Source organism: Melanostigma gelatinosum (assembly GCF_949748355.1).
Source record: "Melanostigma gelatinosum genome assembly, chromosome: 7".
Lineage (NCBI taxonomy): Eukaryota > Metazoa > Chordata > Actinopteri > Perciformes > Zoarcidae > Melanostigma > Melanostigma gelatinosum.
In genome coordinates this window covers 7,560,358-7,583,298 of record NC_136640.1, presented here as the reverse complement: position 1 = coordinate 7,583,298, position 22,941 = coordinate 7,560,358, and the positions used below count along the sequence as shown (strand labels likewise).

Below are 22,941 nucleotides of genomic sequence, written 5' to 3'. Positions count from 1 at the left end.
AGGCCGGACAGAGAGCGGGGCTGAGGGGGCAACCGAGGGGAGTCACTTGCAGAGAAAGGAAGGAAATGGGAGTAAAGGGTCGCACAAAAAAAAAATGTGCTGATGGACGAGGAGTCCTAAAGATAACATGGACACTTGCATATATAGGCTGCCAATCACTGTGATGCTGTATTGTGTTTAAAATGTACTTTTCATGTGGAATTTATATAATTTAGATACATTTTTCCGTTTCATTGCTCACAATTGTTGTCACGAGGGTCAACAAGTATGACTTTGAAATAAACAGGGCCGAAGCCAGGATTTTAGATGTAATCCTCCAACACCCCCCCCCCCCCCCCCCCACCACCACCACCACTCTCAGATAATAGATATAACAAAAAAGATTTAGTCATGTATTTTGTATTATTTGGTTTTATCCAATGTTTTGGAGTTAGGGTTATATTAAGCCTTCTACATACATTTATTTTATTATTTTGTTGGTCTAAAAGTAATCCAAATTAGACATATCGATTAATAAGCTGAGAAACTGAACACCATGTGCACATTAAGGGAATAGTTTGGGTTATGAGTTGGAACTTTTTTTGAGAGAACTAGCAGAGATTCCAGGAAGTCATTGAGTCTAACCAAAAAATGGTTCTGCACACAGCCCCCTAAAACCACAAATAGCTTTTTATACACTTCGGGTTATTGCACAATTTAAAGAAACAAGATATATATATAACATATCGAGAGATGTATCAGATGGGCGGGGGGTTGTGTTCTCCTGCTGAGCCCCATGTGTGCCGTCTCTGGGCTGGGATAGACAGCTACCTCCGCCAGCCTCCCTCTGGACCGCATTAGACATGGCGCTCAAATAATACACTCGGGCTGGGGATGTGGGGGAAGGAGAGCCCGGGGAGGTGGCAGACAGAGGGAGGGCTGATCACGGGCAAATTCTTTTCTGTCTTTAATACCACTGGACCCGGACCCAGAGAACAAATGATCAGATGAACGCCTCAAAACCGCCGACTGTAAAATATCACGTAGCTGATATTGAGACCAGCGGTTTGGTGATTGGTATCACTCTTCCCCTCTCACACTTTTCAGAAGCAACTGCGATCACAATAGATATATTTATGCATTCTCTAAATACATTTGTAGTGAATGAAGTCTCCTTCTGCTCCCTCTACAGACAACACCTTGAGAGAGTACTGATTGGTCTACAGGAATGTGGAGGTTACAGCTTCACCACTAACTTATTTAAATAAAGCACAAGTTCACCAATTGGTCTTTTTTTTTCTTTTAGATTCTTTATTTAATCAATGTTACATTAAACTAACATAAATAAATTTGTTTATGAACAAAAGGCACACAGTTCAAATATAAACAAAGAGAACGTCTGTACAGTTTGTCTCATTAAAACATGTCTACTGTCTGAGAGAGAGCGGTCCAAGAGAGATGAGTTTCAGGGGGGGGGGGGGGGGGATTTTGTTGACGAAACGCTACAGCGCCGCCGAGTCTCAGCCTGTCTACTCTGCAATCCCCCCGCAAGGGACTAAAGTGGTGGGCGCAAAGACAAAAACGCCAACCGGGCACAGCACTGGCTTCGTGTGAAACCTCTGCCGGGAGGTTTTCTGTGGATGTCCATTTGTAAAAGTCCCGCTGAAACTCACGTCCATTTGTCTGTTTGAAGAGGCCACAAGATTCATTTGCACGAAATTAAAAGATTCAAACACGCAGCACAAAAACTTGAAAAAAAACACAAAAAAACCCTGTTAGGGCCGGAGGCTGGGTAAACGCGATGATCTTTGTAAGAGAATGACGGGGGTCAGTGTCGCCATAGTTTCTCTATGGAAGCGTCTGATTGGTTGGTTGCTGCTTCCTCAGAACAAAATACGGCCAGTCGGTCATTCAAAGTACTGGCAGGACGCTAACGGTCTACCGCAGCATGTGTCCTGGTGTGGAACTGAGTCCATGTACAGCCATACGACTAAGTCAAAATGATAAGAGGACTCGGTTTGGTTTCTCCTGCATCTGCTCCAGATCAATAAGGTAGATAACATCCTATTGTGATCATCACGAGGCTCGTGATCCTACTAGATAACAAAGCGTGGTATACGAGTCCAGTCAAGTCAGTTGCAGTCGCAGCTGTTGAGGTCAGTTCTCATCCACCTCTGAACACTGGATGAGACAGGTGTTGTCCTTTGCTGGTCCAGTTGAATCCGGTCTCGACCAGTCTGTTGTTCTCCGCTGCGGTCCAGTCTGGTTGGATCCAGCCGACTGCAGACTTAAATCATTTAGTATTTGCAAACATCTCCGTTTTAACCTGTTCGGAGCGGCAGATGGGTGAAGTTCAGTCTGGCAAAGTGAGTCTAGATTTCAGCTCGTTATTGGCCTAAACTGTTCCTTTTTTCACCTTAAGTGGCAAACTCCACACATCTGGCACCTTCACAGACTAAAACAAACGACGAGTTTGCAAATACCGGCAGACCCGGGTCTGGTCCAGGGCTCAGACGGCGACAGTGCTGGGTACCTCCTCGTAGTGAATGATAAAGTAGGGGTAGCTCTGGTCATCGTTGAAGATGACATAGATCTGGGGGTCCACCCAGTTGTCCACACAGGAGTCATAAAGGTCACTGGAGGGGTCACGGAGGTTGATGGGTGGAGGTCGCCGCATGGAGGGATTTCCTACAGTAAACCTGTTAATATAATAAAGAGAACAGAGACAAGGTTAGTCATGTGGTCTGGACTATGCATAGTTAAACGGAGTGTAAACTGGAAAGCAACGGTCTTTATATTTGCATTATCCAACAGATCTTAATGCAGTTCTGCAAGTCTGGAGTTGCAGAAGAAGAATTTATTTAGAGCGAGTTAACCACACTGTACAGATAGCTTCGTTATTGGTCTATGTCCCTGGTCTGGTCTGGAAGTCTGTGGCGTGGAACACGTGGAACTCATTGGGGTACGTGGAGTGCGTTTCCACACCATCCTCACCGCAGACCGTCTGCTGCGCCACAACAAACCTGCCGATGTATGATGGCGTCAGCCAAATCAGCCATTTTCCATGTGTGGCTCTAGATTTGACTTGCATTGTCAGGGAATGGGAGTCACATGACGCAAAGCATGACTGAATGATGGCTTATGGAAAAGAACCTCGTGATTTCCATGATCCAAATTAATGCGGATAGGTTTTGTAAATATATTTTTGAAAGCACTGAGGGCGAGATAGTGATAGCATCAGAGAGCGCTGTTGTTTATGCAGAGGTATGTGCTGGAGGGAACAACAGAGCATGTGTAAAAGATGGAACGCAAATAAAACTGGTAACATGAAGCCCTAACTTCTAACCAAAGCAGGATGTCCGAACTAAGACATACCACTGACAAAAAGAAGAATTAAACATGTTTCCACTAATATTGAGAAATCTGGAGGCTCAATATCACGTTGAGAGATGTGAGACTTGTCTATACAGAGGAAAGTATCCCTTTAATATCCCCGGTTGCATTATGTTATTGCTGGCAATGTTGTAAATCAATTAAATAAATAGGATTTAGCATCTTTGTGATGAAGTGCGATGATTACATTCCAAAATCCCGTCTGCTTTTTTCTTTTTTTTAAATCTATAATGGAACGTTAAAAAATGTTACTATATTAAAATTGACATCAATATTGTAATATAAAAGACTACGATAAAACATGTAATCCATATCACAACCCCCCTAATAAGGAATTTTTTGCAGTGTATTAATTTTTTTGCAGTGATGAAGTTGCAACACGAGACATGAAAAATCACATCCATAACCAAAGACACAAAAATGTTTCCCACTATCAACTTGTTAAGTACGGCGCCCACACACACCTGCCAGTGAGGACTTTGGCCAGGAACATGCAGTGGACTCCTTTGGGCGAGCGCTTGGAGAAGTTGTGGGAGTAGACTCCCTTGCGGGCAAAGTAGGAGCCCTGGCCAAACATGGTGGCGTGTTTGCCGCAGACTCGGGGGTCGAAGTTGTGCTTGCAGATGCCCTCCACCACGTCGGCCGAGGTGCCGTGGAAGAGGTGGCGCTCGCTCAGCAGCCGGTCCATCTCTGACATGCGCCGCGACATGTACTCCTTCTTCCTGTTGGAGCAGAAAGGGACAGAAGGTGAGATTTGTTGATTTTAACTTTAAATACAATAAAGTCAGAAACAAATCCCGTACTCTTCATTCTTATTCTTTATTCAACTGGGCAGATGCACTGTGAGAGAATTAGTAAACAGCTGGGAGAAGTCCTGCTATTTCTATTGTTGAAACGTTGTGATCACAGCCTTGTTTGCTCTAAACCGGTTAAGAACATTGGGCCTAATCCCTTTCATGAGCCCCACACACACACACACACACACCTCGTTTGATGCGAGTGGATCAATCAGGCATGCAGAGGTGAAAGCGCCTCGAGCCAGAGAGGCTGTGACCCGGGCGTGACCTCGCATGACCCCGTTGCCTGTGGTTTGACACAGACAGACTTTGATGCATCCAAGCATGCACACACACACTTCAATTTCCTACTATCCAATTTTAGGATGACTTCCTTTGATATAAGCAACCAGCCTATACACGCGCACACACACAGACACAGACAGACACACACGCAAACAAGCAGTAATTGCTTTCCTGTCATAACCAGAGTGTGGGAAAAGGAAAGAGAGGGGGGGGGGTATCACTTTCAGAGTTAATGACACACACACACACACACACACACACACACACACACACACACACACACACACACACAGTCAGTCATTGTGAAACCGTGCGGTACCAGTCAGTGTGGGAGAGTTATAACTGTCACAGCTGATAGAAGGCGCCCTCCTCTAACAGCAGTGGTTAGCACACTGTGTGTTTGCGACAGGAACACCATCATCACCAAACATCTCTCCATCCGCCGTGTTCACACACCACCGCCGACTCGTTCTCACGAAGTCCCACACAGCTGGTCTCAGTTGACTTTTTTTTTTTTTTTTCATCCCTCTTCTCACATTGTTTCTCATTCATCCTGTTTGTTGTTAAGAGATGTTCTTATTCATGTTTCTGTCTGCAAGTAAATATGCAGCTGTGTCAGATATAGTTTGAAGTCAACAACAGAACTCTGGGTAAAAAGATTAACAATACATTCTGTGCCACAACAGCACAATATGTGAAGCTCGGGCGAATGAGACACCAAATAATACAACACAACAGAAACCACACCATGCTAACATTTTGGTACTTTATCACCACTTCGGGCTCATAATACCCTCTAAATATAAAGATGACAGACTTATTTCCGTATGCTTGGAAGCTAAATACTATCTTCACAATCACAACTGCTTCTAAGTCACATGCTACTTGCACCACACAGCATGTAAAGGGAAAAGTCATTCAAACCCGACGACAGCAAACTACCTGACCCCGTCTGAAATGCTCCCTCGGTTTAGTTTGAAAGATGTTTTAAAGGTTAGAGTAACAGAGCAATGGGGAAGTGGCTCACCTCTTGTACTTCTCCCAGAGGAACGGGTTCTGCACACGCTGGATCTTGAGGATCCTAAACTTGGTCTCCGACACCGTCTTGTGGAAAAGGCTGTACACCGTCCGGTAGCTGCGGTCTTCACGTGACACCGGCACCTGCAGGAAGTCCTGGCTCATAGTCATGGGCAACCATGTTTCTGGGAAAAGGCTGGGTGGGTTGGTGGCGGTCGGCGAGAGGGGATGCGACAGAGTGAGATCCATGGACAAGGAGGAGGAGGAACAGGGGAGGGGGGATGAAGAGAGGCCGCCCAAAGTCCTAGCGAGAAAGAGAGAGAAAATTGAGGGTGACAATTGTTGAGTACACTTCCAATTAATTAATACAAATTACTTTTGCTGGCATTGCAAACTGGAGTCAAGAAGTTTTAAGTCAGTGCTCAACATGTCAACCAAGTGCAAAAATGTGACATTTGACAACTAACAATGCTACACGTCAACAAACATGTAGAACATTATATATGGTTTAAATGGAGGGAGCGTTTCCAGCAGGAAATCAATCAACAACCTCTTATAAACACAACACAACTCTCAGATAACGGTTTCTCTACAATTAGCACAGCATTACACTACCTATAATAAATGTACTTTTGTTCCCCAACAGCTTAATCGTTATTGTACTTCAGCTACAGTAGCACTGACCTAAAACAATTCTCAAAAGATGAATAAATAACAAATGAAACCGGTGATTACATACAGTCTAATAAATAAATAGAATTTTGTACTATATAACCCACTTCCTCTTATAAGTCTTCACATATAGCACAACATGCTTAAACCAGAGCCTCAACAGAGAACGAAGCAGCATCTGCAGTGATGAGACGTGGAGCACACTTCTAGAACTGACAATTTGGACATTACGAATGGTACAAGAGTTAACTTTGTTAGCTGCCGCAGCTTATAACAACGCTCCCGCTATAAACTACAGCCCAGCCCGCTACCTATCTCTACTCCTTCCCACAGCTTCCTTTCCCATGTGTTTCCGATCGAAGCTGCACCCTAACGTAAAAAACCGAACCGCTGCGACGAACCGACACACCTTCCAAAATCCTATTCCACCAACTGTCAACAATGACATCACTGTGCTGCTGAGCGGAGGAGCTCCACAGCAGTCGTCAGCCGCCACCGACCAAACAAAAGCAGCAGGGCAGCGCGAAAATGAAACCCAGACACGAAACAAGACAACGGGGAGGCAGAGTGAGGGACTGACAGGAACGAGACCAAGAGAGAGGGAAGAATAACAAAATAAAAAGCCAATTGCAGAGCTGTCACGAAGGCGACAAAAAAAAGCTATTGTGTCTGGCATTTCAGTCAATAACAGTGGTTTGGCTGTCAAGTTATTGCTCTCTAAGTGTAAATGCTGTTAGCCCTATCAGCCACGAGAGTGTGTGTGTCGTCAAGAGACTGTGATCAGTGCAACTCCGGAGTCAGGGCGACAGCTTTTCTCATTTATTTTTCTCGCTCCCTTTCTCTCTTATCATGCCCGTCCGGCCTCGATCTCTCCCCGCAATCGATGTCTCTCTATTCCCCCATGTGAGCTTTGAGGAGATCACAGCACAGCCTGCTGCCGTAAACAAGTGTGAAATGAAAAGGGGACATACAACAAGAGAGGGATGGGAGTTGAGGAGAGAGAAGAAAGGAAAGAAAAGGAGAAAGACTAGGACTGATAACGGGGGGAGGGAAAGATGGCTGAAAATAACATCATCCGGAGAGAGGGATGACAGAAGGAGAGGATCTAAGCCTAGCACAGATTGTTCCTGACACACACTTGTTTTTGGTCACTTGGAAGGACACTGCATTGACCTGCAGTCACTCCCCTGGAACACAAAATGTAATGCTAAGATTTTAACAATTCGCCTGCTTTTTGTTCCCATAATGTGACTGTGTGATCACATTTTTGTCCCGCAGAGTGATTCATCGAAGCATGAACGCACACCACAACAACGACGACAACAACCGGATGAATAAGTCCCAGGAACAAATCCCTCGATTCAAAAGATTCCAGCTTCCCACAGTCACATCTCACACTCTTTTCACTCTGCTCTGCTGTGCAACCAGTCTGGAAACCATTTAGACTGCTCTCACTTCCTCTCTATCTCTCTCTCCCCTCACTCCCTCTGTCCTCCATCTAATTTCCTCCCTCTTTCCTCCATCTCATGCTCTCCATCTCGTCTCCTCTTGACTGCCGAGGCCATTCAGGAACAGCTCGTGCTGGCGTTCGCTCTGTCCGGGACACTGGCAAGACGGAAGTGAAACATTCCGCAAATGGGGTAAGATGACTCCACTTGTTTCCAATCTGGTCTCACTTGTTTTAGGAATATCATTGAGGCGAGTGCAGCAGAGCAAATGGCAGCTGAAAGATGAAGACTCCTGAAATCTGCGTGTTCCCTCAAGAAGAAAGTGAACAGATCTCATTCACAGATTTCCTCACGAACTATCAGACAAAAAAAGATCAAAGACCAATTCAAATGAATTTCTGTATCTGTCCGCTCCCTCCACTCTGCCTCATATGCTCTCGTTTGCCTCGTTGTCTATTCTCCGTTTGTCTTGTTGTCTTCATTCTGCTCCGGTCAGCTCCTGTGTTCCGGTAACTCGGATTGATTTGCCAAAACTCAAATGTTAACATGGGTTTTAAGTGCGGGCTCAGGCGCATTGCATCGCAACAGCATTGCAACGGATTAAAGGTGAACGTGGTTCATAGGATTTTGAGTCTTCAGCCCCAAGTGTGACATTAGCACTGTGTACCGACCTCTGTGTGCTTGTCTGTCTCCAAACAGAACACATAGAGCCACAGGAAGACAGTGTAGCACATACTGAAGAGTCAACTTTCTGCGTGTGTGTGTGTGTTAATGTGCACATGTTGCCAGGAACTTAATGGAAATCAAGGACTTTATTCGTATACTAAATGTTGCTTTCTATCCAAAACACGAAATGTTCCCTGACGAGGTTGAGATGTGAGAACTAAACGATCAACTGAGGACTGACTGTTCCTGACATTTGCTTTTAACTAGCCGCTAAACCCTGATATTTATCAGGATATTTTGCAATCCTTCACGGCGGTGAAAAGACGTCTCAGAAACAATACTCTTTTGCATCTAAACAGCGTCCACAACACCAAACATGGCTGAAAATGAGCTCGTTGGTCCGCTCGTCCTTTATTCAATGAGATGATTGGCAGAAAACTACAGCCTAATGTCAGCTCGCAATAACGATGGTAGCATTGTAAAGTTCAACAGGTATCACGTTTAGCACGTTCACCATCTTAGTGTAGCGCATTAGCATGCTAACTATGCTAATTAGCATGCTAACTATGCTAATTAGCACCATATACAGCTGTACGGTACAGTAAAGCTGAGGCTGATGGGAATGTCATTAGTCTGGCAGGTATTTGGATTAGTATTGAACACATTTAAAGAAGCCAAATGAAGGCCAAAATGTATTACAATTCACCCTGAGGGGGACATAAATGTCTCCACAAACTTTTGATGAGTGGGCCGACCGGCAGTCCGACAACGTGATCCGTACAGCCGCACTGTTATGGCTAAACAAAGAACTCTGGATTTGTCACGTCCGGCCAGGACCTCTACATGTCCGTAAATCCGTAAGTTAAGAGCAGCGGGGATGGTGACAAGTGTTAAATGTCTTTACTTACTGTAGGAGGGGTGTAAGCATCACAGAGGACATGAACGTGGGCCGCTTCTTGATCTGACGCCTGAACCCGAAGACGGCGTTCTGCTGGAAGCCCTCCCTGATGTTGAGGATATACTGGTTCTGGAGCGTAATGAATCGCACCTCCTTAAGACCCCTCGAACTGGCCTCCTCTATGAGCTTCACCACCGGCTGAGTAGCAGAAGAGGAGGAAGAAGGAAAGTGGAGAAGGAAGAGGGAGAGAAAGACGCGATTAGACTCAATCGTTTAGCGTTTTATACAGTTGACTGTTCTGCATTTTCATTCAACTGTGGAAAGAGGGAGTCTGGAGAGGGAAATATCAGTGAAGTGTGGTACAATGTTCAGATAACAGAACGCGGAGCTAATAACGACATCATCGTGAAACACAAAACAGTGACGCACAGATAGAAAAACAGTCAATCTTTACTGATTTGGTGAAATAAACTGCTGGGGGAGAGCTGTGTCACAAGGGGTGTTTAGGTGTGTGTGTGTGTGTGTGCGCGTGTCTCAATTGATCCCATCACAGTGGCTAGACGATCAATCGGTGTGGGCAAAGTTAATGCGTCTGGCCTCATGTAAATAGAGCGTACACGCAGACAAACACACAACTGCACTGAGTGGCTCACCTCGGAGTATTCCCTCCAGCCAAAGTTGTCTCTGCAGTAGTACTTCCACACCGTGTGACAGCTGGGGGTGGGGTTTAGGTTCGTTGTGGGCATGGGTAAAGGGCTGGCGGGAGTGGTCAGTCGTCGGACGCAGTCGAATTCCAGGTCACACACTCGCATCGCCCCGAAGTCTAGGGAAAACACACGACCCCTGGAACAAAAAGTTGAAAAAAAAACATCGTTAGGAAGAAGAAACTTCTGCAGTCAGCGGGGGGGAAAAACAAAGAACTCTAGCACGGTCGGCTAACATGTGGCTGTGGCACGGTGACCTATATGGTCACAGTTTATAATTCCATGAAACCTTAATTTAACCGAAGTGCACCAGAGCAAGACGACCAAACCGCTAACTGCTCACTTAGCTTGAGTCACGCAGGGTGACCGCGTCAACCACATGACTTACATTTCACGTTAACTGGCAGAGAATAGAAAGACAAATCGTTACATTTGCACAAACGGAAAACATAAATTTCACTCGTGTGATGATTCACACATTTATCTTTAATGTTTAAACTTCACTTTTACTTTACTCTGTCAAGATTTAAAGCAGAATGACAGCAAGACTGCCAAGGAATGTGCAATTTCTGCAGTTTTACTTTGTGGCATAGCTGACTAACATAGCTTTGTTAATATTGAATAAATGTGTTGCTAAGTGAGCTTTTGGGTTTCTAATAGGGGGACTTTTACACCTTTGGACGGAGCCAGGTTAGCTGTTCTCACCTGTTTCCAGCCTTTATGCTAAGCTGAGTCAAGCTGTTGGCCGTAGCTTCATATTTAGCGTAGAGCCACGAGAGTGGTATCGCTCCTTTCGTCTCACTCTCTGCATGAAAGTGAGTTTTCCCCCCCAAAATGTCGAGCTATTCCCGCAAAGCTTTGACTCTCATTTTTGCAAAACTGATTTGTCCTTTTGTCAGTCCGGTTCAGCTCGAACAATGAACACGTGTCTAATGTGTTAGCAGATGCTAAGTAAATAAATGTTAGAAACGCACAGCCTAATCTTATCATGTCCATACAACCTCCCGTAACCCCTCTCTGTCTCGACAAGCGTGGGACAAACCCCCGTGTGTGTGTGTGTGTGTGTGTGTGTGTGCATCAGTCTCTCTGCATTAGTCCTCCATAAGGCCTCTGGCAAATCCTTTCTGGGTCAGACATACCACTCGCATAAATGTGGGCATCATAGACTGGCACGCTATGCCATGGAAGATAGCCCGACCGACACACACACATATCCACATGCAAGTTTTGCAACACGCAAAGGATGCACATAGCCTGACAGTGTTAATGGGTTCATTGATTTATGCCGGGAAAGTAATTGGATGTCATGTCAAAGGTCAGGCATCGGCGAGTGCAGTGTGTCTGTCTAGAAGTGTGTGTGTGTGCGTGCGTGCGTGCGTGTAAAGTAGGGGTCGTGTTTTGGTAACGCGGGTGCCTCAGGTTTGTTCCAAATAAAGTGCATGAATTACATTATAGATGTTTGCGATCTAAAACACAGAGAAGCTGGGTGTGTGGACCTGCTGAGTTATTGTTCAACAGCCCGGAGAAGTGAAACCTCATTTTATAATAATAATAATAATAATAATAATAATAATAAGTACACTGTATGTAAGTATATAGTTTCATCTGCTGTAAGTGCAATTACTGGTCACACACACACACACACACGTCAGGAAGGTGATAATGAGAGCGGCGGAGTCAATTTCCAAAAACAACAAATACTAATTGCATAGACAGTATTCACAGGCTGTGTTTCTGCTAAGTCACGCTGTGACTGCTCCCCTGCAAGAGGAAGTGCAATAGGAATTCAGCCACTGAGCACGTGCAGAAACAAAGCAGTAACCGAGGAGCGAGTCGCCGATTATCAGGTCTCCAGTTTACCAGAAAGACCAGGCAGATGTCCACGAGTTATTTCTCTCTGAACTGCGTTCAAGCATTCAAGAAACTAAAAAGAAAAAGAAGAAAAAAAAAAAAAGTGTTTCGGTTTCAATTCAAGCAAAAATTGAATTTGAATATCAAAAGCCAGAACAACAAGAACAGAGAATCAGAAGAGAACGGATGATGGAAACAGGCGCTACAAGAAAAGACGGGGATACAGAAGACAAGGCAATCAACTGAGAATGTAGCAGAAACAAATGCACTGTGAAACCAGTACCGGTACATCCTTTACTTCACCCCTGTTCTCCCCTGCTCACTTTGTTCCGTCATCTCTCTGCTCTGTTTCACTCCTCCTTTCCGTTTCACTGTACTTCATGTCTGAAAAAGAAAGATGCACCTGCATGGCCTTCTCGCTCTCTGTACAGAACAGTTTCTGCCTGCAGCGATATGTTACGATGACAAGAGCTCGGTTACCAGAAAGACAGAGAATTTTTTATTTATTTATTTATTTATTTATTTATATATATATATATATATATATTTTTTTTTTTTTTTTTTTTTTTTGTGTGTGTGAACTTCAGACTGACTTATGATATGCACATTGCACATACATTTTCAGGTTTTATTATGAGGAGGTTATGTGAACTTAATTGTCGCATTTACAAGAAGCCTCCCCACCCCACTGATTTTCACACACACACACACACACACACACACACACACACACACACACACACACACACACACACACAGAAAGGCCAGTCAATGATTTTCAAAGCCTTTCACTGAGTCCTTTCCCTCGCTCCCAGACCAGTTTGTGCGCTTTCAAAGTAGAGGCCAATCAAAAGTTGGAAAGAGTCGCAAGGCACGCCCCACTTCTGGCAAGGTCGACACTTTCAAGAGCGAACGTCGGACTGTTCCAGCTTGAGCAAAAGGTACACGCTCGAAAGGCAACAGAAAACGCTAATTGAAAGAGCAGCGGGTTTTAGTTTTACAGGGAAAAGACTTTGAAGACGTTGAAAGGGAAAACCCAACTGCTGAATAGGGAGGGGTGTTTGTTTGGTAAAGGTGAAAGAAGAAGGCCCCGGAGAAAGGACGTGGAATACAAATGCACCAAGCCGGCTCTGTTCCTGTAGCGGGAGCTCCCAGGTGTGAGGATCAGTGCTGGATATGGGAGCAGGGTGTTGCTGGAGAAAAGAAAAAGTAGTTTCAGCAGAACCTTTCCCTGGATAAATAAAAGATTAAGAGAACGCACAGCCCTGTCAAAATGGATGTCACTGCCTTTAGCAAGCGCGCACACGCACGCACACACACACACACACCCCTTCGAACTTTCCCACAGCTGCACACACAAGGACCCGCATACCAGCATCAGTCATGCTATTGTGAACGTCACAGGCTAGAAAAATAAATAAAAAATACAACATGAGATCTCACTCATTTGCGCACACACACACACACACTCTTTTGACAGACTCATGTACACACGCTCAAACTTCATCCAGTCACGCCTTGACAAGTCAGTCAGTCAACCAAATCTGCTGACGAAGTCTTCTTCACACACAAACACACAACCTTGATGTCATGGGTAAGTGTTATTTCCTCATGTCGGAGCTATTCACTTCTCAGTTATCTATTCAAATGTGCTTCATTTGATTTTTGTTGTTGCTCTTAAGGCTGTGAACAACATGGAGTCACACAAAGAGAACAGGAACAAATGTCCACTGGCATCTCCTGCGCGTCCTGGATTGTTCCTGTTAAGTGTGTGTGTGTGTGTGTGTGCGTGTGTGTGTACCTGTCCTCTACCACACATCATTAAGCTAACAGTGCAGGCTGTCCTCTCTCTAAGTCCTTTAACCCTTCAACTCTTCTGAAGGTACAAAGCGTGAAAGCGCCAGCGAAGAGATGAGAGGATAACTGAATTTGACATTAAAAGAAAACCACTTGGGGACACTTGAAGAGGAGAAAAGAGGATACTGCTCGAGTGCAGAGGCAAAGCACACATTTCCATATCTCTTACACCTCTTTAGGACCCCGAGGGACTATTGAGGAATGAAAAAAGGGGTACAAAGACAGAGCGAGAGGGAGTAAAAGAGGGGTGGGACAAAGAAATATACAGGCCGAAGGATTCAGTAAGGAAAATAGGAGGAAGCGGAGGGGAGGAAATAAAAAAGATGGAAGGATGAAGGCAGACTGAGTAATAAGAGGCAGAGCCACCCAGACCTCGCCCGACTGATTCATGGCATGGATTGTCTGACACGTGGGCTGACACGCATGACATGCGTGCCCAACACACAGACACACTTACACGCACACACACGCACACACACACACACACACACTCAGTCTGATTATCTTGACACCGCCTCTTTTCACACACAATCACCACACGCAAACAAGCTCTCATAGACACAACCGTCCTTGATTTTCTTTGATTCGTGACACAATGAGGTAACATGGAATCCCCCACGATATCAACACACACAAAATGGTGTCAGGTCGCTCTGCCCTCAGTGCTCCGTAACTCTTTATGGCAGTTAATGACAGGCCAGGCTTATCAAAGAGTCTCATTCATTCATTCATTCATTCTCACACACACACACACACGAAAAAGATGTGCTTCCTCATGGTAACGTAAAAATCAGAGCAACGTTGTATCCATGTCGCCGATAGATAATACGGGAAATTGACGACCTCATAGGAGATTTGGTTGAGAATGTCTGTTTTCCTGTAAATCACACACAAGATTATCACAGAATAACTTTTAGAAGCGATGACTGTGACATTCCTCCTTACTGCTGAGTTCCTGACTAAGGCGGATTAGCCAGACTTCAATTCCTGCTTATCATATGGATGGGATTAACCTATGCTATGGATCATACACACACTACAATAGGCCGCACAGGACATAATCAGATGCAGACACACAAAAATACTCGTACGTTTTCTGTCCACTGCCTCTCTTCCTCACACTCTCTCTCACACACACACGGCAGATGGTAAAAACAGGCGTGTGTTGCCATACCGCCAGTAAAGCTTGTAAAGTCATCTGCTGCTCTTTAGATCGCTAACAATGTTATAATTTGGCTGCGGTAACCACAGTGATGCCCTGTGTGTGTGTACTTGCGTGCATGACAAGACAGGCTGGACTGAGTCTCTAAAGAACAGTATCAAAAGAGCACACACACACACACACTAAATGACTGAGCGCTGAATAGCTGTGTGAGCAGTTTACTGACTTTCCGGTTTGTCTCTCATCACCTGATCAGATCTCATGAGCCCCAAACCAATACTGAGTTGAGCCAGCATCAAGATACCAATTCCACAACGTTCGCATACACCCGAGGCAGCTCAACCGTTTATTTTAAGTGCTAACCTGTGGGGTAAATAAACATGGGATAAGGAGGAGACAACACCTAAAAGCACTTTTTTTTAAACCAGGAATTAGACAGTGTTTTCTTACTGTGGATGTGAATGCATGACACTAAAAAAAAAAAAAACCCTACCGGTACATACGTGCGAGTGTTATTTGTGTGTTACGTTCTCACTCTACCATTCTCATACAGTCAAACATGTCAAACCTGTTTTTAGGGTCAGGGTTACAAATAAAAAAAACACATTCTTGAGAGGTTCATGCCGTGGGTGGTTGGGGAAAAAAAGTACAAATGCTCTCCGGAAGCAGCAACAAGGAGGGTTATGACAAAGAAGAAGCGTGTGACCAAATGTGTCAAAAGACTAATTACCAAAGAATATATCAATCAGAGTCAACCTGTAAAATGTATCACGTAGAAAATCTAAAGAAACAACTGTAACAGCCTGTGTGCTAATCGGACCACAAACAAGTTGTTTGGCAAAATGTTCAGTGCACATGACAAAACTTTTATCAATATGTAAAGTAAAACAAACAAATAAATATATATATATATATATGTCAAATGATCTAGAGGAGGTGTAGTTAAGTGAGCCAGGTGGCCCTGTCTGAGAGTGTGACACACTAAACGGGCCTCTGAAGAATTTGGGTTGACACCACCAGGTGCATGTCCTGTTTGTGGAGCGATAGGCACTTTGCATAGAGTTTCAGTTAAAAACATGAGTCAACAAGTCAAACGCATACAAATCTTGTACACAAACCCGTGAGTGTGTAGTGTCAACACAGACATAAACAAAGACAAACACACACGGCCGCTCAAAGGGCTCCGTTAATCATGAAAGACCCGATGATGTGGACGTGGTTGAGGGTATAATGGCATAATTCTGTGTCAGAGTTCTTTTACACAGACTGCACTTTTAACCCGACTCAGACGATAATATGACAAAGACTGTTCAAATCCCCTGATTACATTATGAGGTCACACTTGAAGAGAACATAAAATAGATTGAATGTGGTCGTCGACAGCTTAAGTTGCCTTAAAGACGTGTCAACTCCACCTTAATTAAACAATGACTATCTGCGTGTGCGCTGACTTTGGGAGAACAGTTCAACTGCTTGACGATGTCTGTGACTGTAAATGCTACAAAAAAACAAAACAGGCTGAAATAGTGAGTCGGTTCATTTTGATCATCGATGAACCAAAAGTAATTTCTCAAAGAAAAATAGGAAACATTCTCTAGTTGCAGCTTCTCAACTGTGGTGGATTCGCTAAACTGACTATCTTTCAGTAAACAGAACAAACAATAAGCGACCTGTGCTCAGAGCGAGGTGAACAGCGGCCATGTGTACATACTCCTTGTGCGTGAGTGTCCGTGTGAATGTGCCTGCATACAGCACCGTTTCACAGGAAGCGGTGCATGCTCCTTTATGTCACCCCACTGGGGGTTGCCAAGTGCTCGCGTGTGTGTGTGTCTATGTGGGTGAGTGAGAGCGAAAAAAAGGTTTATCTCTGTCTACTAAAAGGCGTGCGTGTGAGCACTGCAAGCCACTGAGCTCCTCTGTGCAGCATATTCGTGCGAGTGTCTGCGTGCCAAGCAGTGCGTGTGTGTGTGTGTGTACACAGTAGTGTGCATGTCTATGACTGAGGGAAGATGAGAAGCTGCCAAGTGCGTCTGTGACCACACAAGGCAACCGGGGGTCATGGAAGTTAACAGCTTTCTGCCATAAGGTGGACAGAGCGCCGGCAAATCACAGGGTGAGTTTTGGAGCGGGGGGGGGGGGGGGAGAATCCAGGAAATAGATAACCAATACCAGGGCTGGGATGTGGAGTACCGTGACTACACGAGGGCACAATAGCTGATATCATAGTTCAAATAAAGATGCGGGTCAGGTACACATTAACGAGAAGACACGTGAAGGACGTGACGCACACGCTTTCACACAGGCCTTAATAAACCACATTGATGGCATTAGGAACTGTGAAAATAACAGGCACATTCACTTGGCTGCGGTCCATGAGCCACACATGCACAGAACAGCTGTGGAGTCAAAAGCTTTCAGTTAGTCACTGCTGGTGAAACCAAAGAGGAAGCTCAGGCCGAGGTCTACTGTTTCCAACACGGAGAACTAGAGGTGCTTATCAGCCACAAGCAGCCTATCGGCTTACTGCGCCGCTGTTGCCATGTCACGAGAGTCAAATGTTTGTTAATGCATAGGTACTTGTGACATGGCGACAATGTAACGAATCAAGCAGTACTTGGGACACTACAATATACTGGCGTGGGTGCAATGTACTGTATCGATCCAGCAAGTACGGGCTTTTGTGTACCGCTATCAGGGTATTAAAAGGTCTATTTTGGAATCTTTATGTCAACAGTATTATAAATTACATTTAAGTCTTGTTGTCCAGAATAAACAGAAATGTTGGAAACCGATGCCTTACCATAAATGCATGAAAAATGTTTTCAGTTCCTCTTTTGAATTGAAAGTGAATTCACCCCCGTGTTGCCCACAGGTACAGATCTAAAACAGAAATGCTCTGTTGCTGCTTCCCTGCCCAGCAAGATCCTGTATCTAACTAGAGGGCATACAGTGTACACGATAACGGATAATACCGCTCAAACCCCAGAGAGGGATACTTACTGAAACTTGAGCCTGACTTGCTCATTGTCCGGGTTGCAGTACAGTCTCTCCAGCTGTTCCTGGGAGTCGTCCGCTATGCTCTGCCACGTCTGAGTACTGCTCCTGCGAATCTGCCAGTAGTAGGGTAGGACAGTGTGGTGGTGGGCACAGTCATTGCCGTACACACACAGTCCTTGGAGGAAATCCACGCAAATGTCCACTGTGTCCGACTGGTGTGTGTGATACTGGAGCTGTGTGAGCAGCTCAAAAACCAAGTCCAGGGAGGCCTCTTCACTTTTATCCTGAAATAGCACTCTTTTGTCGGGCTGCAGGAGGAGGGGAAGGGGCCCCGGGATGCCGGTAAAGTCTTTGACTGGAGGGTTTTTAGACCCAGAGGTTAAGAGGTCATTGCTTTTGATGCCCCCCTCCTGGTGGAGAGCCTGGGGTGCAACTGTGGGAGGTATATCTCTGCCGGGGGCCGTTATTGTCACCGTGCTGCCGGCCGCCCTGAGGCCAAGTTTCGGCTGAAAGCAGCGGCTATCGGGGGTAGTAGGATCCGCGATCTTGGGTCGCTCCCCTCGCCGCTCGGTCTCCTCCAGCTCCGCAGTAGTATCGGCTATTTCCACATCACCGTCTCGGGTCAACAGCCCCGGTACTCCGGCCCCAGCCGCGGTGTGTCCAGCGGCTCCCGGGTCTTTGAGACACACTTGGCCCATACAGTTCTGTTTCACCACGACCGCCGCGCACAGGTTGCCCGGGGTCCTGCCCGGCTGGCTCCGGGGAACAAACACCCCATCCCCAGAGACCAGCACATCCGTGCTCAGTAAAGTGGTCAGTATGGGGTCCTCCAGGGCGCGGTGGAGGCATTTGGCGTCCAATTTCCTCTGCTTCTTTTTGAAAAAGGGTTTCACCAGAGGTATTTTGTCCGGGAGACCCACTATGCGCTGTTCCGTGAAGTCTTCCCCTTCGTCCATATTTAAACTCATATCCAGGGACACCCCAGTCGGTACACCGTCTGTGGATTTCTGGAGAATGTGCAAAGTTGTATCCATGATGCCCTCCTAAAACCACGGCAGTCCTGGGAGAAAGAAAGAGAAAAAAGAAAGATGTAGTCATCAAAGATAACACCTATAATCCTATAATCTTAGTTTAAAAGGTGAAGTCACCCAGTCACCCATAAAGCCATATGATTAATAGGTTGGACGAGCTATTATGCTGTAACATAAGAACTGTGGAAAGTCATCTTTCCTTTCATGGGAAGTAAACCCCTCGTTTCATCCGCAGAAACGAAACCTGTTTAACATCTCTGGCAAAAAAAAAAACTACAGACTGGTCTGATCTCATAATGACCCTGCAGGAATAATTAAACACAAATAGGCCCAAACATGAATAACCCAGCAAGAGCTGCACTAACGATCAGCTGAAACAGACTATTATAAACACATAAATGATTGTTACAGCTCGTTAGGCCGATAATGAATCTCGTTTGGAAAGGAGACGGGCTCAGCTGCTTGCATCCAGCTATTGAGGCGGAAAAAATATATATTAGCATACCTAATCCTGCTGTAGACTTTAACAGAGTCACCAGTTTCAGATACATTTTATAAAAAGTGTGAATATATAATCGGACCGTATTTCGTTTTTTACTCTTGTGCGTCTTTGGGCTAACGTCATGCGTGCAATTACAGCTGCGTCCCCGAGCAGGAGCGATAACATCATCACTGTAACGAAACCCCCCTCTCTCGCGCGCTCTCCCGGGACTACATATATTTTGATCACGGGAGTCCGATACGCGGCCGTCTACGTACCGCTTTCACATAGTTACGCGAGCAAGTTTGCACGTACTGTCGACACGTTAAAAAAAACGTTAAAAAAAGAAAAAACACACACAAGGCACTGCGGCGGAGCAGCGACAAAAAGAGACACGGAGAGAGCTCCGCGGAGCTGTAATTTCGCCCGCCTCGCTACAACAGCTCTCCTCTCGTTAACAAACGTTTCATGCAGCAGACCCGGTGCGGTGCAGGCTGCGGAGTTGAAACGCTTTAAAAACCAACCGGAGTAGCACTGCAGCAGGCAGGCAGGGTGATTCGTAGCAGTGCGAGCTTTCCACGGAGCCGGTTTCGCGGGGGGGGGGGGGGGGGGGGGGGGGGGGGGGGACCCTCGCTACATTTCTTTCTTTACACGAGACGACAAAAAAACACCCCTACCTGCGCGATAAAGTCCGCCCCTCTCCCCCTGGTCTCGACGCTCTTTGGTGGGTAAAATCCAGTGCGTACATCGGCGGAGCTCCGTATCCAGTCTGGAGATATTAGTATCCGTGTCTGGACTAGACTGTAGTCTGCTTAGGTTTTCTCGTGTCCCTCTGCTGCTCTCATGCTCGATTCTCTATTTCATGCTGTCCCCCCTCTCTTTGTATCCTTCTACCGGATAGAAAAGGCGCAGGCGAGGAGCAGAGACCGACAAAGGGCGAAGCACAGCTGTGGCGAGCTCTGCCTGCCTCCCGGCTCCGCACAACCAGGCCCCGCCCCGTAACCTGGTCATAGGCGGGGCTTCGCTTCAAAGAGTGGGGGGAGGGAAAGAGGGAGTCGTCTGGTGGTGATCGGAGGAAGCTGCATGGGGGTTGTGCGGTCCCTCGGAGGGGCTTTGTCCGGCTCCGAAAGTCGGGATTAAAGACAATAAATGACATTATTATACAACCATTAAGGCAGACCAGCAAGAATCATTTAGATAATTGCATTCAGTAAAATGTGCAGCCTATTAAATCAACACACTCCACTTCAAGTAAAACACATGCATTTATTTTTACATTTGCAAAGTATTATTATACTTTGGATAATGTTGCCAGATTCATTTTAGAAAATGTGTCGTGAACCTATTGATCGTTTAGTGTGTTGTGTGTATGCACACTGTCACAAATACTGCCTAAATACAGTTCACACAGAGAACCTTTAAAACCAGGGGCTACAACACGTTTATGAGTTTTCCATTTGTGAGTTAGTTTGAGCTGAAGGAAAAAAGGGTCGAATGACACAGGACCCCTCAAGACGGGTTCACATGATTAGGTAGCTTATTAATAATGCAAGACCCTTCTTAGTTGAAGGCCTACTTTTTTGTTTTGCAGGCCCCTCGGGGGTCTGGGGCCCCAGGGCAGTAGCCTGCTTTGTCTGGTTGGTAATTTGGATTTAGTTAAATAAAAAATACTGTGGGGGTCCTTACAAAGGACTATTCACCCACCAAATGGATTGTTTTACAACCTGGAAAAAACAAAAGTCTATTTTGGGCTGTGATTATTTTATAATCATCTAAATAAATGATTTCATGAACATTAATAAAACCATTAGATACCGCTTATAAAGGACGTCATATCAGAAAGTGGTGATCAGCAATTTCATGTTGTAGTTGGTCAAGTTGGAGCTAATTTTAGTGGTTTAATAAACAACAACAATGTATGATAAGAAAACTCCACGAACCTCTGTTTTTAAACACTTAAAATGTCTTTATTGTAACGTCATGTTAGACCTAAAAGGAAGCTCACACGCAAACTGTGGCTGCCTGACGAAGGCTCGATGCCAAAGCCTGTCAGAGTTTGCTCTTAGGTCTGACATTACATTTCAACAAAAGCATTTTAATAGTTTACAAAGAGAGTCAAACATGAGTTCATTGCATAGAAACATGTTGTGTTATGTTGTGTGAATATGATTGTTACTCCTCTCATGACAGGTCTTGTGCAGAAGTTAAACTGCATTGGAAACATTTGGATGGATCACAGCAGATCATTTCACATGAGGCTAAGCATGAAACTTGTTGAGACATCATTGTAATTCCAGCAAAAGCACAAGAGAATGAGTCATTTTCTCATGCTGGTGTTTATTCGTTTCTTGGTGTATTTACTGGCCTCAATGTCCTGTGCACTTGATCGGTCACATTTCGATAGGAGAGGAGTGAAATGTTTACTGACAGTTCATTGAGTCAGCTTCCCTCTCCTCCCTGTTTTACCAGAAGTAGTTTTTTAGGAACCTGCTGCGCTGCACTGCCTTCCGGCTCAAGTTTCGTTGTGTGCAGACAAGCCTGCTCAACCAAACAGTTTCTGAAGGGAGGATTTCACAAAAGGGCCGGTCTCGAAGCAGACAAAATGCAAACCAAGCAGTCATGTACGTGAGATTATAACAAAAACAATTCAGGGATTCGTGTATATTACGTTACATCCTTGTTGTGGCTGGAGTTATAACTTAACTTGTAACTTATAAAGGTAAGCCTGCTGTGACAGTCACAAGCTGTGCTCTATTATTCCCTTTCAACAGGAATTAGAGACAGATTATTAAAACATTTCTTCATAAGAACACCTCCAAAAACGCAATCAAGTATTTAACCCATTAAGGTTTAGTGTACAGTTTCTCTGTGAGGACGGGAGACAACAGCAGTATGAAACACTCCGTCTTCTACTTTTTCCTACTGATCTAGAAAGTGAAATAACAGGAAATTAAAATCACCCTCATTTCCCCCCCAGGATCTCTGAGGGAGCCACTATGGAGGAAACACCACATCTAATATGTTATTCATGAGATGAATTACCTATTAATCGCCCCCTCAATGTCGTTTAAGCACCCACACCTTTTAACATCTCTGCCTATTAACCCCCTAAACTTTAATGACAAAGGTGAAAAGAGAAAGCCTGATGTGCCACAGCTATTTACATGCAAACCATTTTAACACCCACACAGCACCGACAGATCTCGGCACAGTTTTTAAATTATTTATTTTTCCATTCAAGAGTTTAGAGATCAACACAAAAGTGCGCAACCATCTTCCAGGCAAACGCTAGTTAGTAATTGGGAAATTGCAGGCTTGCTGCTGACGTACATGAGAGTAATTGCCTGGTTGCATACCGACGGATCTCCAGCATTCCTCCCCGGCTGACATGCATAACGACGTCCTATTGTTCAAGTTTTGACTTGTCTCAGAGGACGCCCTATAAAAGAGATACCTGCCTGCCAACTTCAGCTCGCTTGTTGCCTTACTAAAGTCAGTGAGTGATCTCAACGCATGAAACAACAAGTACTGTGATGGGCCGTCCATCTAGTGCTATCATGAAGCGCAATAGAAACATGACAGAAAAACTATCAACGTATCGCTGGAGATTGAACACAATGTTCCATGAAGCGTGTCAGCATCTGTACTGGGAGAATTATCGCAGTATTTATTCGGCAAAACTTCGGTAAACTCACAGTGAAAA

The 22,941-nt window shown here is 45.1% G+C and overlaps 1 protein-coding gene across 1 annotated transcript; it reads right to left on the bottom strand.

Moving 5' to 3' along the window:
• Positions 1-1,352: 1,352 nt before the first annotated feature.
• On the bottom strand, positions 1,353-20,155 carry tiparp (TCDD-inducible poly(ADP-ribose) polymerase). The gene is made up of 7 exons (XM_079272248.1): positions 19,916-20,155; positions 17,730-18,786; positions 9,809-9,998; positions 9,166-9,353; positions 5,482-5,775; positions 3,837-4,094; positions 1,353-2,678 (listed from the first exon to the last, which is right to left on the bottom strand). The coding sequence occupies exons 2-7, from the start codon at positions 18,758-18,760 to the stop codon at positions 2,489-2,491; spliced, it is 2,151 nt and encodes a 716-aa protein (XP_079128374.1). The 5' UTR covers positions 18,761-18,786; positions 19,916-20,155; the 3' UTR covers positions 1,353-2,488.
• Between the last annotated feature and the right edge of the window lie 2,786 nt (positions 20,156-22,941).